This window comes from Lepidochelys olivacea (assembly GCF_965140295.1).
Source record: "Lepidochelys olivacea isolate rLepOli2 genome assembly, chromosome: 1".
NCBI lineage: Eukaryota > Metazoa > Chordata > Testudines > Cheloniidae > Lepidochelys > Lepidochelys olivacea.
This window is the reverse complement of record NC_140411.1, coordinates 127,128,304-127,143,409: the sequence shown is the minus strand read 5'-3', so window position 1 is coordinate 127,143,409 and position 15,106 is coordinate 127,128,304. Positions and strand designations below refer to the sequence as shown.

Below are 15,106 nucleotides of genomic sequence, written 5' to 3'. Positions count from 1 at the left end.
GGTACTTAAATAAGCCCAAGTCCTTCCAGGAGCTCTGTACAGGCATTGTCAGAGCTTTAATTATAATCCTGATGTAGTGATACGTAGTATAATACCCTGCTTTCAAGAAAACGCCACTTTATACTGAAATGACATACAAAAAACTACAATATAAAAAATGGCAGGATTGCAAATCAAATACTCAAAAAGCTAGGAAATGCCAGAATTAAGGTTTTTTGTACTTCAGGGGAAGATCTAAGAAAACCTGCAGTAAGTGTATAGCAGAGACTTACCTAGGCTGGTACCACTCTACTGCCTCAGTTTCCTCTCTTTGCTATCATTTACAAGCTTGTAGGCTGATATGGGGTTCTTAGGCACAATCATCACTGTGTGACTTAGCCCTCCAGCTAAGACATAGAGCTTACACCACTTCTGGAGTTAAATTAAATTCCAAAGAAAACAAAACCATTTTCCTACCACAGACTCATTCTGGACATGGCCCTTCTTCTCAAGACCCGTCATTTTTGTCCTTCAGCCCTTTCATTAACTCAGCTTTCCCACTTGGGCTCTTAACAATCCCTTCTTCCTTTTATTAATAAGGAGGATTACACCATCTCAACAGGTAGCGAGAAGGGAGGGACAATTTGCACCCACCTTCTACTATCAGTCCAGCCAATGGACCCTACACAATTGGATTGATTGCCTCATAACCCAAACTACTCTGACTTTTCTTCTTGGGGCCCCTTTATGTGCAACCAACCTAGACCTTCTCCTTATTAGCCCTTTCCTGGCTCGGTCTTACTCTTTAATGAAGTACTTAGGCCCACAGCTACTTTGTCTGAAGTCCTTCTCTTGACAAAACCCAGGCTGCCCTTATATCTCCTAGCAGGACTGGTTCTTAGTCACATGATCCCCAACGCATCACTTCTGTACTCATTGCCTTCATCTGGGGAGGCAGACTAAAGTGCCACAGACGAGGCTGAGTCCCAACTCCACCCCACCCCCAAAAGGCTCAGTTCAGCCCAGGCCAAGGTGTGTAAGGGGTGACTTCCTTCCAGAAAAATTATCCTCCTAACTCCCAATACTCAGAGATCAGTTGATACTCAGCTGGAATAAGAGTTTGTATTCCTTCTAAAACTCCTTTTTTTCCCCCTTGTTAATGCTTACTACAGCAACTTTGGATAGTGTAATCAGTGCTCACAGCACCTCCACCAACATACAGTGCTGTATCTCTATCATAGTGTGAAGCTGTTGTCTTATGTGTTGTTTCTGATCTGGGGGGTTTAACAGGTAGTCAAGTCCTGCCTGTGTGTGCTAGAGTTGTTACTTTCAGTGTTCCAGAAATTCCTTTCTTTGTATAAGTGAGTATTACAATACTCTTATCTATATAAAAGTTGACTCCTTTTCTGGATCCTGCTAAGCTCCTGGCCTCAGTGGTATCCTGTAGCAATGAGTCCCACAGGCACTGTGGGGAAAATTACCTCATGTGATTAGTTTTGAATTTGGTACCTTTCATTATACTGATTGTCTTCTTGTTGCTGTGATTTGAGAGTGAATTAAGAAACATTCAATGCAACTGAAAGATGGCAAATCCTGACATGAGAGTTCACTTCCTTTGCACTGCAGAAACTTTCATAGAATCACAGTGCATCCAACAGTGATGTACAGTTTATATTTTCAGGAAGAAAGCTGAGTACAAACCAGGCCGGTCAGACATTATGTTAAACATGCAAAGAATGGAAAAGTACAAAGTCTGACAGCATAGAAACAATGTACAATGCAAGGAGTATAAGATTTCCACAGTTGCTTTCACATGCTATTTCTTGTTAAACATGTGTTAATTACGTTAGTCCCCCATTTAGAGTCAAGAGCCAAACAAGAGTCGCATTCAGATTAGCAGACTGTCAATCCCTGTAGCAGTCGTGGCCAAATTTACTGACCCTCTGAGCCACATAACACAATCTTCAGAAGTTCGAGAGCCGGGGTTCACCAGCTAGGCCTTGGAGCTTCAGCCCTGTGGGATGCGAGGTCTCAGGGCTTCTGCCCCACTGGAGGTATTTGCCAAGGGTCAGGGCTTCAGGTGTGCTCCCGTTGAAGTGCTGAGCCCCAGCAAGCACACCCCCGAGGGGCTGCAGCCCCGAGACCTCCTTCCCTGCTGGGCAGAAGTCAGAGGCAATGCGTGGGAGGGACACCGTGGGAGGGACACCGTGGGGTCATGTGCTCACCCAGATTTTTGCCAGGGTTTGCTGGCCCCACTCAGTCACATGGTGTCGCCAGGGCTCCTCTCTGCATGACAGCTGCTGGAGCCAGCATGCTGGTAGCTGCAGCCATGGGAGAGGGAGCAGCGAAGAAGGGAGAGCCACTGCTTTTGCTGCTGTCTCTCCCCACAGAGCTAAAGCAGGGCCCCTCCCTGCTAACACCTGGGAGTTGCAGGTGGGTCTGGTAGGTGGGACGGGGGGGGGAGGTAACATGAGCTGCACTTTACTGTAAAAGAGCTGCATGTAGGCTCAACATACATAAGGAGTGAGTGTTCTAACAGTGTATTGTTGTAAAAAAAGAAGTGACAAGGTTAACTATGAGCGGGTCCAGTGAAAGCTGATCACTTCCCTGCATTCATACATCTAACAATAGACAAGAAAGAGGAGACAGAGTTATTTTCTTCCTAAAATGGCATCATAGAGCTTTCCTGTTTTCTTGACTTGAATCTCTCTGAAACCAGCTGCAGTGAGGAGCTTGCTGTACTCGGATGGCGTTCGTTCTTTTCCTTCAGTCTGAACCAACATCACCAGAGAGAAGAGCTGGGCTTCTAAAGGCCCAGTTTTGTCTTCATTCAGAAGTGTTTCAACCAGCAGCACTCCACCCCCTAGTGGGATAAAGAGATTTAAAACATGTTGATTTGTCAGAGAGGGACCCTAAAGCTTATTTTCCAACTGCATTTTTAGGTATTTCCGTAACCTTAGAGATCCCCTTTATATTAAAAGAAAAATCATGTTATATTGCTACAGTAGTTCATGAAATAGCTAGAGGGATTCTATGCATCAATTAGCTATTATTTCCTGCACTTCAAAGTAGACAGTGAAGGGGAACCTATTAGCCGTGATTGAAACATTTATTGACTCCAGCAGAAATGAACCAGAGGTGTGGTTGCTTGGCATCTCTGAAAGTCAAGCCCCATGGGCCAGAGTTTTAAAATAAAATAATTTAGGCACCTAAAAATGCACATTGGCAATTTTCAAAATTTGAATAGGTGCCTATCAACATCATGAGGCACCTAAATAACTTTTAAAATTTGGCTTTGCTTGTCTAAAGTGTATGCCCAAACCTAGAGGCTAGGGTTGCCAATTTTGCATGGATGTATTCATGGAGGTTTTGTCAGATGTCAGTCTTTAATTAAAGATTAATCTTTAATTCCTGGAGACTCCAGGACAATCCAGGAGACTCGACAACATTACTAGAAGCAAATTTTCAAGTTGGCCATTCTTATTCATGTGTCCTGGATGCAAATCACTCATGTAAAAGGAGAAAGTCTTTCATTAAAATGGCCCTTTAAAAAAAGCCTGTCCCAAATAAATGATGCATATAAGTCTCTTTTTTGCAAAGAGGAAAACATACCAGGCTTGCAAGCCTTGTGGATTTTTGCTAGTAGCTTCATACACTTGTCTTCTGCCCAGTCATGCAGGGTCCTAGCCAAAATGTACAGGTCAGCTTCTGGAATTGGATCTTTAAAAAAATCTCCTGTAACAAAAAGAAAACAATGCAAAAACAGGCCTGAATAAGCAAACATTTTTAATCTGGTGTTGCAAGAAGTATAAGTTTGCTCCAAAACTGTTTGTGAGACTTGCTGGGAAGCTACACTCTTCTGCCTTGTCATGCTGAGGATTCACAGCCCACTTAAGGGGTAAATCTCCCAGTATTGGATAATTGGTGATGTGCTCTTTATCCAGCCACTTGTATGCCAATTTCATTTCTCTCTCTCTCCCTCTTTCTCTCCGTTTCCTGTCTGCTTCATCCATATAAGCCATCTGTCACACTTCTCTGTCTTTGCTTTTAAGTCATCCCCTCTCCCCTCCACTTTTTCCCCTTCTTCACTGCTGGGTCCCCTTTCTCTTTCTCTCCCCTCCTCTCCTGACCTCCACCCTCCAAAATTAACAATTTATTTCTATTTAAATAGTAAAACTAGACACATAAAACCAACATACCCCCACACTGCTGTGATGGATGATGCTATATAATTGAGGATAACTATATTTATTATAGCTGGTATCACTATTATACAATTGCAACAAACTTTGTACAAAGTATGTCATGTAAGATAACAATGGAAAAGATACATGCTAACAAATCCTGTTTAAATCCATGTATCATCACTGTACGTGAAGTTATGATATTGGCTATCTATTTGTATCTCAAATGCATTTGTTCTTGGAGTGAAGCCCATAAGGTTGTTTACATCCAGTCTTGACAGCCCATTCTGGATGGACTATCCAAGTGTGGAAGGGCTATTGGAAAGAATCAGCTTTCCAGATAGCCTCTTCCTGAGGATGACTCAGACAGCAAGTAGCCAATGGCGTCTACTGTGATTCAGCAAAACATGTCTGGCCATGTGATGGGGACATGTGACCTAAGAATCCATGTTGGCCAGTAACTCTCCATGTAGAGGTACAGTGGGCTTGGTTTGGTACAGTAAATTTCCAGGCACATGGCACAAGGTATAAATTACAGCTGAGAGAACTCCATCTTGCCTTATTCCTGCTCCAAATTTCTCTGCACTGTGGATTTATAACAAAAGAAGTATTTTAAACTAGGGACTGAGGCCCTTCCAAGCTTTTAGAAGTTTGCCAGAGAGACTTCTGCAAATCTATGGACTCTTACATCAAAGCTGCAGACCTGATCTCAGGAGTTAGCAACTGTTTGTAATGTGTACATCTTTTACCTATTTTAGAACTCTCTTCTTTATTTTTAATATATTCTTAGTTAGTGTGCTAAACATTGACTGGCAGCTTGATTTTGGTAAGATCTGAAATATTTAGTGACCTGGGATCTGTGGCTCATCCTTTGAGATTGAGGAACCTTAAAGTATGGGGAATTGGGTCACACTCAGTAACCTCTTACTGTACAAGACCTATTTGTCTGGACTGGGAACTAGGGGCTGGAATGCTTATGGGGACAGCATGTTTCGGCTTCTTGTTAACCAGTGTGGTATGACAGGAGCTCTTTTGTTACTGGGTTGGTGAATCTAATTAAAGAGGAAACCACCCGGCAGTGGGTCACATGTATATTGTAACATGACCCAACAGCATTTATCCCTTCAAATGTTACATGGATGTCTTTATGGGCCTTTGTGCCCAGTCACATTGCACTAATCTACACAACCTACTATTTTCAACTATTTAGCATGCTTTGAACTGCCCACAATTATTCAGTGAAGCCACATCCCTCCTCCCCCCAGGGTGACACCAGGAAGGGCTAGGAAGGCCACTGCATGGAGTTTGTTTCTTTTCTTTTACATTGCTATTTAATAGGGATAGTGTTCAAGGACTTGGAATATATTTGCATCCTTGGCAACTAATAGCTCAGCTTCTTCAAGTCCACAGGGTGTACGTTGCTCATTACACTCTGTTATCATCAAACATGGTCCCTTCAGCACATTTTTCTTTGCAGATGAGCACACACAAAATGAATCCAGTTTACCTTCATGGAAAGTGATCCGACGTTCTTCCGGGGGTACAAAACGCTCCTTTGCCACTTGCACTACTTTAGGTAGGTCATAAATTGTGACTGTAGAATTTGGGTACAAAGAAATACATTCCTGGGCCAAACCACCTGCACATCCTTATAGTGAAAGTGAAATACAGGGTAAATGCTCAAATATAACAATACTGGTCATTTTTATAATAGCTTCCATCTCAGAAACTTAAGACTGCAATGAACTCAGACTCATGCTGCCTTGTGAGATAGGTTAACGTTAGTATCCATTTTTACAGAAGGAGACACTGAAGTACAAACAAGGTAAGTGATTTGTTCATGGTCTCCCAGCCTCTCTCTGGAATAAGACCCAATTCTTCTGCTTCCCATTCCTGTGATCTAACCACTGGACCATAAAGGGTATTGCTTTAAAACAACATAGTATGATGCAACTACAGCTGGCTGGAAATTTTCAAAGGAAGAGTGTTTTCTTTCAAAGAAATGGCCATTCTGAATATGAAATTTTTGTGCAATATTGACTTTTCCTAAGTTTTAGTTTTCATGAAATTTTTATGACTTTTTTAAATAAAAAAAATAACGAAGTATTTTTCACTGAAAACCTGTATTTTGATAAATAGGAAATGGAGATAACCATTTCAGTGTTTTCCATCAAACATGAGAATTTAAACAAATAAAATTGAGTCTGTTTTGAACACTGGAAAACAGAAACTTCAATTTTTTAGTGAAAATGTTCTGAAAAATTTTCCACCAGCATTAAATGAAACTAAAACAGATAGTCCATTCTTCTGTTTTAAAGTTCCCATCTTCAGTCATTAGGAAGTCATGTAGCATAATAATAATACTTAGCCTCTTATATAGTACTATTAAACTAGATGATCACGATGGTCCCCGCTGGCCTTAAAGTCTATGAGTCTATAGTGCTATTAATCTATAAATATCAAAGCACTTTACAAAGGAGGCACATATTGTTATCTCCAGTGCACAGAGGCCCAGAGAGGGGAAATGACTTGCCTAAGGTCATGCAGCAGGCCGGGGCAAAACTGGGATAGGATCCAGGTCTCCTGAGTCCCAACAAAGTCACAATCAGCAGCGTCGCTGCTGCAATGCATTAGAACCCTTCCCTACAAGCTGGCTTTGCAAAGCCCTTGCCTCCTCTCATTAGGGTTACACCAAAGCCAGGTCTTGGTATATAGGAAATGCCTCACTAAGCCATGAGCAAAATAACTGAATTGTAAAAAATGGAAAAGATTCACATCTAGTATTCACTATTCAAAAAGTTACCATACCGACCTTGTTCAGGATTAGATTTTGTTTGAAACAAACCCCAGAGGGGGAAAGAAACAGGTGAGGAGCTTAAGTTGAGTTAGTTTACATTAAAAGGACAGCATATGTCAAGGTTATTTTTCCCCCATGATATTTAAATTCATTTTTTCTCACTGTTTACAACAATGAACTGAAAACTGACCTGGTTTCTCTGCTTCCGCTGCTTTTGCTCCATCCCACAAGCACATGGGTTTGTTCCTGCAGAGCTAGTCATTTGCATAAGACTGCAGGCAGTGAGCATTCAACAGCGGCCTGCTCCAAAGATCAGTGGAGTCAATGGGACAATTCCCATCAACTATTTTAGGGTTTGGATTCAGACCGAAAAAGGGCACAGAAAGATTTTCTGTATAAGGACTTTGCAAACAGAAAGAAGGGTGGGAGGGAAGCAAGTTGTCCACATTTTGAGCCTACCAAATTTTATGGTGGCTCTTCAATGTTAATTCTATAAAAACAGCCACCAAGAACACTTTTAAATCCCTTGTAATAAAAACACTGATTCCAGTCTAGGAAGCAGAGGACTGAAATCTCAAGGCAACCAGTACATTTGTCTTGGGGAGAAGGCAGAAGGGGGGAAAGGGACTTTAAGTTGAGTTCAAGTGATGGGTGGGGTGTGGGACAATTTGGAAAGATTCCATGGCTATGAATACGTTAAGCTTCAGGATAACTAACTTACTTCCAGCTTGCCTGCCCTACCTTGCCAGCAACCCATCTGGCGAGCAGTTTTCCAGGATCCCCCAGCTCCCTGGCTCTTCAACTGCTCCTGTGGTGGGGTTGCCCCAGAGCAGAGCTCCCAAGAAGCATCTTTCATTTGAGAAACTTTGAAATATTCCCCCTCCAGGAACACTTTGGTGTTTCCAAAATGAAGTATTGCAGAATTTCTCTTCTGCAAAAATGTTTGAGATTTTGGCTTTTCATCCCAATTTGGGATACAGTTTATTTCTAAAACCTTGAAACTTTTGCAGTGTGAGATTCATTTTCCCAGCCGGATCTACTTAAAATGAAATAGTCGGAGGGCAGACCAGATCATGCTTATGGACCTTGATTCACCCAGGTGCTTAAGCATAGGCCTATCCCTAAATACATGATAATTCCCATTGAGGCTGAATCAGAGCCATGGGCATGGAAGTAACCCAACAAATGTAGTCAAGAAAACTTTAAAATAATAATACATGATAGTGAAAACACCACCACCACCACCATCATGTAGCAGATTTTAATACATCACTTGGCTCACGAAAAACACAGAAGTGATTGTGGTGTGACTGCAGAATTTTGACATCCAAACTGTAAGGCTATATTTGGTGCCATAAAGGAAATACATTGGCAGAGGCTGTTCTAATGCTATGAATGGCTCCTGCAGAAAATTGTCATCAATATTAGTCAGAAAACCATAGGTAAGGCCATTGCTAGGAAAAATAATGCACAGTTGAGGCGAGCTCCAGCGTTTTTGCTACCCAAGCGGCGAAAAAAAACAACACTTGCCATTGAACGGGGAGGCGGAATCCTGCCCGCCAAACACGGAGGTGGAGTGATGGTGCGGCCGCCGAATTGCCGCCGCCACCGAGGGTGGATTGACGCCCCAGAGCCCGATATCCTGCCGCCCCTTTACATTGGCTGCCCCAGGCACCTGCTTGGTTCACTGGTGCCTGGAGCCGGCCCTGGTTGAGGCTTTCTGAAAGTCTTTAGAGCAGTGGTTCTTAACCTGGGGTGCACACATCCCCTGGGGGTGCGAGATGCCCTTTCTGGGGGTGCAAGACATGCTTTAGCAGTTGAGAAGTGAAAGTGGTCAGAACAGATTAGCCAGACTTCATTTCTGCTTTCTGTGTTTTAGAAACTTGAGAGAGCAAAACAGCAGGGGAGAAGTAGAAATGGAGATTGCGTGGTACTATAAATCCTGACAGGATTGAAATACAGAGACAATGTTAAAGCTGTTTGGGGTAAGACGTATGTAGGCAATTCATCAACCTGAAGGCACTGAATGTAGTGAAGAATAGCCTGGAAGCTGTTCTGGTAGAATTTCTTAAGCAATGGCAAAAGAAAAACCTACCAAACCAGTGAGAAGTAAAATAAGCTGCTGCTTAGATCTATGGGATTCTTTAGACTGAGGGAAACATTCCGCTTTCTAATGCTTTTATCATTTTCATATTTTTATACAACTTTGGCTCAAAATGTAAAATGCTTCCCTTGTGATTGATCCTGGCCATGAAGTCTGTTCTGTTTTTCCATTGCTCACACAGGTCGTAGAACAAGTGCAGTACTTATCCATAGCTTACAAAAGAAGACAGTTCAAAGTTCTGATGACACTTACCTCCCAGATCATAAATGACCGTGAAAGCTGAAAGGTCAAATGCAGCAATCACATCTCTGCCACAAATACTCCAAATTGCATTTAAACCATACATGAATTTGATCATCTCTTCTTCTGATCTAGTCATTTAAAAGAACATTATTTGTAGCACAAGTAAATTATGACACATTCATTGATGGCGAGCATCATATAACTTGTGCTTTTAGCTGAAATACTGTATTAAACCCTGTTTCTCGGCCAGCATGCACAATCGTCTATTTGGACCACTATTAAAATGAACTTACATTGACAGATATTCAAAATATTAAGAATAAATCCACCCTGTTTCATATTCCTACATTTTAATAAGACTTACTGAAAGTTACACTTATCTAGCAGTGTGTTATGATGCTAAGCCTAAGGGTCTCCAGCTGTTTTTCATTTAACAGAATTTTCCATTATACCAAACATTGTACATAGCACATTGTTCATGACAGGTTGCCAGTAAGAACGTGATGTTTAGATACCAAGGTGATGAGCACCTTAGACATACCAGAGAGTCTCAACACTGGATACCATTGAAATGACGGGGTTTTCATGTGAATAGGACTAATCATCATATTTCACAGTCAAAGTGGTAATACAAAATAGAAAAGATATCCACATAAAAGAAAAGCATAAAACTCCCAACACTAAATTGATTATTACCTGTAGAGAGCCCCAAAGATGTCTTCTGATGAAATACCAAATGCTCGCTCATACTGGTTTTTTCCATCTCTTAAAGAAAAATAAATACGTGGTATTTGTATTTTAATACCTTACTGCATTGGTGACAATTTTGGTTTATTAAGGTACCTATTTTATTCAACTTATTAAGGTACAAGTGTTACCCTTTGTGTTATTGATTTGATCAGCGATTCTGAAATGCGGCCACCAACCACTTTTTGTGCAGCCACAGGGCTGCCAGCAGTAGGTACTTCCAGCCCCGGGATGGCAGGGCTTCAGGGGCCCCAGCACTTCAGGAGGCAGGGCACAGGGCCACCTGGGGCAGCCAAGCTCCCAACCCACATCCATGGGGAAGCAAGGCCCCCAGGGCAGCAGCTGCAGCCAGACTCCCATCCCCCATCTGGGGGCAGTGGGGTCCCCTGGGCTCCAGGCCCCTGCCCCTCAGGCTATCTGACTTCAGCCCCCATTCCTGGGACAGCGGGGCTCTCAGGGCAATGCTTCAGCAGGTGAGGCAGTAGGACCCCCTTTGGGGCAGCCTAGGTCCTGGCCCCCATCCTTGGGGGAAGTGGAGCCCACAAGGGTAACGAGGGCAGCTGGGCTCCCCAGCCCCTGGTGGCTATGGAGCTCCTGGCCCACAGGGCAGCATGGCCACCATCATGAGTTGGCTGCATCCTGAGGCCACCAAAAAAAAATTGGGGCGGGGGAGGGGGAACCCTTGGCTTGATCATTCTGAAAGCGGTCTGTGCCACAACCAAAAGATTCAGAAAGGAAATCAATCTCTACTTTGTTATTATTTTATGTTCATTATTGGACACCACTAAGAGGAAGGAAACACAACTGCTATTTGATGTACCAGAGACAGGGCTCAGATCCTCAGCTGGTGTAAATTGACATAGCTCCATAAAGAGTTGTGCTGACTTGTACTGGCTGAGATTCTGGCCCAATATACACTGACTTCCTTCCTCACTTTCTTCTGCCTTTGGCAACAAAACCAATTAGGATCCCTGCAAGCATCCCTCAGTCACTATTCATCATCATTTGCCTGGCCAAGGGCTTCCCTCCACAGAAACTGTTGTCATGATTAAATGTTCCCCTTGGGACACACCAAAGAAGCATTGTATAGAAGTGTGTTTCCTGAATCTACAGTGAATTCATCCACTGAAGCACTAGTAAACATACGCTCATGTAGTAATAGTTCAACATGCTTCCCAAACAATTACCTGTCAATATCTTCATTTTTTCTTGTTTCCCCAGAGACACGCCTCTGCCTTAGAAGGTTCACAAATGTAGCAAAATGCTTTACTGCACTGGGTGTTGGCACATGAATTGTGTGCAAACGACAAAAGATTTCGTCTCCTTACCTCACAGCATCTGTCAGGTAGTGCCAGCACAAATAGATGGTTTTGGAGTAGTACATCAAATTATGATACTGAGACTTGGGACTTGATTTTGTAAGATAGAGGTTGGAAAGCTCTGTGTTCCTGTAAAAGGCTAAAAGGAAAAAGAAGGTAAGTTAACATTTACAAACTTGTCATTGTGCAACGCCTGTTTTACAGCATAATCTTTATAACAAGAACAAGCTGTAGGAATGTAACCAAAGCAACAAAGAAACTAGATAGGCCAGAGATGGGGAAGGGCCCAGGTGCACGCATGCATAGCATACCATATCTACCCATCAGATTCTGCAAGAACTGGAGTGAAGAATTGCAGGATGGAAAAGGCAACCCCATTACCACCACCATTTCTCTGTGAAAGTAGATAAATCATACGGCTGTGGTGGCGTCTCTTTCCACTATGCTTTTTAGTGTTTGTGCTCAAACACACTTTATTTAAATAGTAACACCTAACATACTAGTCTTTTTTGGCCTGGTGAGGAAACCAACGGGAGAGTTAAGTCCCCAGGACATAATTCCACCCACTTCTGAGGCCACCTACCGCTACTGAATTTCAGTATTCTCATTGGCTGATTATGGGAGTCATCTCAAAGATGCAAAGTTTTGGGTTCTAACTATGCTTACTATATGTCTTTAATGGACAGACATATAGGCTGCTATATGTGTTCTCTCTTACAACAGAGGCAAACTCCCACTGAATTCAATGAGAGCCAGATTAGGCTTTAAATCTATTCCTCCACTGTGTGTGATGGCAAGACTGAGGGTCTGGGCAGCTCCAGGAGAATCTCTGTGTGTGCTCTACACCCAGGCAGCTGCCACAAAGGAAAAAAGTTCCTCTGAAGCATCCAGCTGAACTTCTATTAGCAGGGTGGATGCTGCCTCATTTGTGTTCCTGCAGCTGGCCTGGTTGCCCTGGAAAGGGTGTAGGTGGCTTCAGAAGTGGCCACAGATTTCTAAGGGCTTGTCTACATGGTGAAATGGACTGGAATAGCTGTTTGGAAAAAGCTCCCCATGTTGACAGCTTAGTTTAATCCATTTTAGAAGTGGATAAAGCTAAATGGAACAAGCCAAATCTTATTCTACTGTGGAAAAGCTACAGCAAATTCCCCCATCCTTATTCCAGAATAACTTCCCCATATAGATGTTGCCTAAGAGAAGAGAAAGTATTTGTAAAAAGGCCACTCTTCAAGGATGTGTGTCACAGCAGTCCCCCTGCTATGCAAACAAACACAGTAAGAATAAAGTTTAGGACCCAGTGTACCAATGGGTTTATATTAACCCTTAGAACTTTATTCCTTGATTGCTTGATTCCCCTGGAAAGACTGGAGAGAGGGTCTTGATAGCTGGGAGGGTGTGTGTATGTGTGTGATCTATGAGGAGCAATCTGAGAGGTTGCAAGTAAGTACAACAAACGTGAAGAGGTTTGTGTCACGGGGCCTGGCACGAACGCTGAATACATTTGTCATTCACTAATTTAAATTGATCATTTGGAACTGCAGATTTTTGGAATTATCCAAAGGCAATGTTACAAGTTATTTATTGTTCAAAAACCCCGCTCATAACAACATTTGTATGCTTCCTGTGTTTAATACAAATAATTTTTTTTAAAATGTTCTTGTTTGTTTAAAGCATGCTACTGCTGCTTCTGTAGGTAGATAGATATTGTATCTAGTGTGAAAGTAGAATGAATTATATTGAAATTATAATTCATTAAAGAAATGCTACTTGAAGAGTTTGTTGAAATATAGTTGTCAGGAAGAGAAACATTAAGCAGTGTGAGACAATGGGTCCTCAAGCTAATTAACTTAGAGCTCCTACTGAGCTAGGAGATTGGTAAATGTTAGTATGCAAGTAAGATATGTATGTATATTTGTCAGTTTCTGCTTTCTTTTGTCTCTTACGTTAAATTGGCTTTGGCTTAGCTGTATAAATAAGTTATCTTGAGCCTCAGAGAGGGGCTCACATCTGGGTGCATTAGCAAAGCGCTTTGCTAATAAACAGAGTGGTCTGACAAATTATGTGAGTCCTAAATCTGACTTTGACACTAGGGTGACCAGATGTCCCGATTTCGTAGGGACAGTCCCGATTTTTGGGTCTTTTTCTTATATAGGCTCCTATTACCTCCCACCCCCGTCCCGATTTTTCACACTTGTTGTCTGGTCACCCTAATTGTATCTGGTACAGTCTTTTCCTGCTCTCTGTGGGCTTTTCTCCTCATTTCTCCCTACTAAATAGTGTACTGTGGGCATAATTCAGGCTGAAAGCGGAGAACGCACAGCAAAGAAGTTTCTTTGTATACATAGGATTTTCATTCAGGGTTACTTTGTCTGAACACATCTTTTTCTAAGCTATCTGTAAATATTTCTAAAGTACACTTCACATTGCAGAGTTCCAGACCTTCAGCCAGTGTAAACAGGCATAGCTCTGTCAAGTACAATGGAGTTCCACCAGTTTATACCAGCTGAGGATCTGACCTCTTGTCTTTAGCTCAGGAAGTCTGAAACTGCACTTTATGAAATAAAGATAATTAATAAGAAGATATAAAGACAATTGGCCAAGTCAGCAGGAGAGCTTAAAGAAGTCTAAATTAGTGCAACTAATATCTTCTTCTAGCCTTCACGCTATATATATATACATTTACACATCTTACAACACTCTCTTAGATTCCCTTACAGCTGCTTAGTCTCAAATTCCCTTCCCTTATGGGTAATTACTATTGCTTGTGAATTTGGTCCAGTGAGTTAAAGAGGTTCTTAGGAGAGGTAGAAAAGTGACTATGCATCTGTTTTACTCTCTTACTTCTACCAAGTTCAGTTTTTGTAAATCTGCTGCATTGAGATTTTTCAGATCACACTTTACCTCTTCCCTCATTCTGGCATTTTGGCGTTCAATATTATAACTCAGTCTCGCACATGCTATTTAATGAGGCCTTAAAACCAACAGTGATTGAATTGTTAGCCTTCTCCCTTCCCGACAACATTACCTCCTTCACTTTTCATTTCGACTCCCAGGAGCTTTAATCCCACACAGGCATCAAGTAACCGTTCTATTCCACTGGCGCTGGTACCCAAACGTTCAGCAATGGCATCTGAAGACAGGGGCCCTTCTGACTCCAGCAATAGATCAAACACTCCCAACTCACAGGCGGTAAACATAATCTGAAAGCAAACGGGGATGGGACAGGGGAGTAAGAGAAAGTGCAGATGCCCCCCAATGATGAGTTCTAATGTAATTTCCAAGCATTATTTGTATGCTTACCTTTGAGACTAAAAACCCATTGTTGTATTGAAATAAGATCTGAGGATAGTCAAGATCTTGTGTGGAGCTCATTTTCCTTCAGCACTCTGTGAGAGATCCTCTTGCCTTTGTTGTTTAAATAAGCTAATTTTGCACTAGATACAGATCACACTGGGTAGTTCACTTAATCTGATTGGTCAGGGGCTTCCCTAGCCTCTTCCCCAAGGGGGTTGGGGCTGAGGTGTGTTGTTCTGTCCCATCTAGTGGCATGGAGACCATGTAGAGAGAGAGATAAAATTAGTCTGCTTTACAGCCTTAGCTAACAGCCAGTTGGCTTTTAGCTCATGCAGTAGAGGCTCGTGCACTAAGCTCTAGAGGTCCCACTTTCGATCCCACCCCCCCAAGACTGGGTTCTGTTGGCATTATGTTGTGACAGTGCCAAATTATTATTATG

The 15,106-nt window shown here is 42.3% G+C and overlaps 1 protein-coding gene across 1 annotated transcript; it reads right to left on the bottom strand.

The window, feature by feature from the left end:
• Window positions 1–1,652: 1,652 nt before the first annotated feature.
• LOC311525562 (acetylserotonin O-methyltransferase-like) lies at window positions 1,653–14,776 on the bottom strand. Its single transcript, XM_084637816.1, has 8 exons — window positions 14,674–14,776; window positions 14,399–14,573; window positions 11,383–11,512; window positions 10,004–10,072; window positions 9,317–9,435; window positions 5,671–5,811; window positions 3,592–3,714; window positions 1,653–2,842 (listed from the first exon to the last, which is right to left on the bottom strand). Exons 1-8 carry the CDS (start codon window positions 14,743–14,745, stop codon window positions 2,631–2,633), a joined length of 1,041 nt encoding a protein of 346 aa, XP_084493942.1. The 5' UTR covers window positions 14,746–14,776; the 3' UTR covers window positions 1,653–2,630.
• Window positions 14,777–15,106: the final 330 nt, after the last annotated feature.

Coding starts and splice junctions, on each gene's coding strand:
- LOC311525562 (XM_084637816.1), bottom strand. CDS start 14,745: ATGAGCTCCACACAAGATCTTGACTATCCTCAGATCTTATTTCAATAC. Junction 9,436..10,003: donor ATCTTTGGGGCTCTCTACAG/GTAATAATCAAT, acceptor TTAAATGACTAG/ATCAGAAGAAGAGATGATCA. Junction 2,843..3,591: donor CCACAAGGCTTGCAAGCCTG/GTATGTTTTCCT, acceptor TTATCCCACTAG/GGGGTGGAGTGCTGCTGGTT.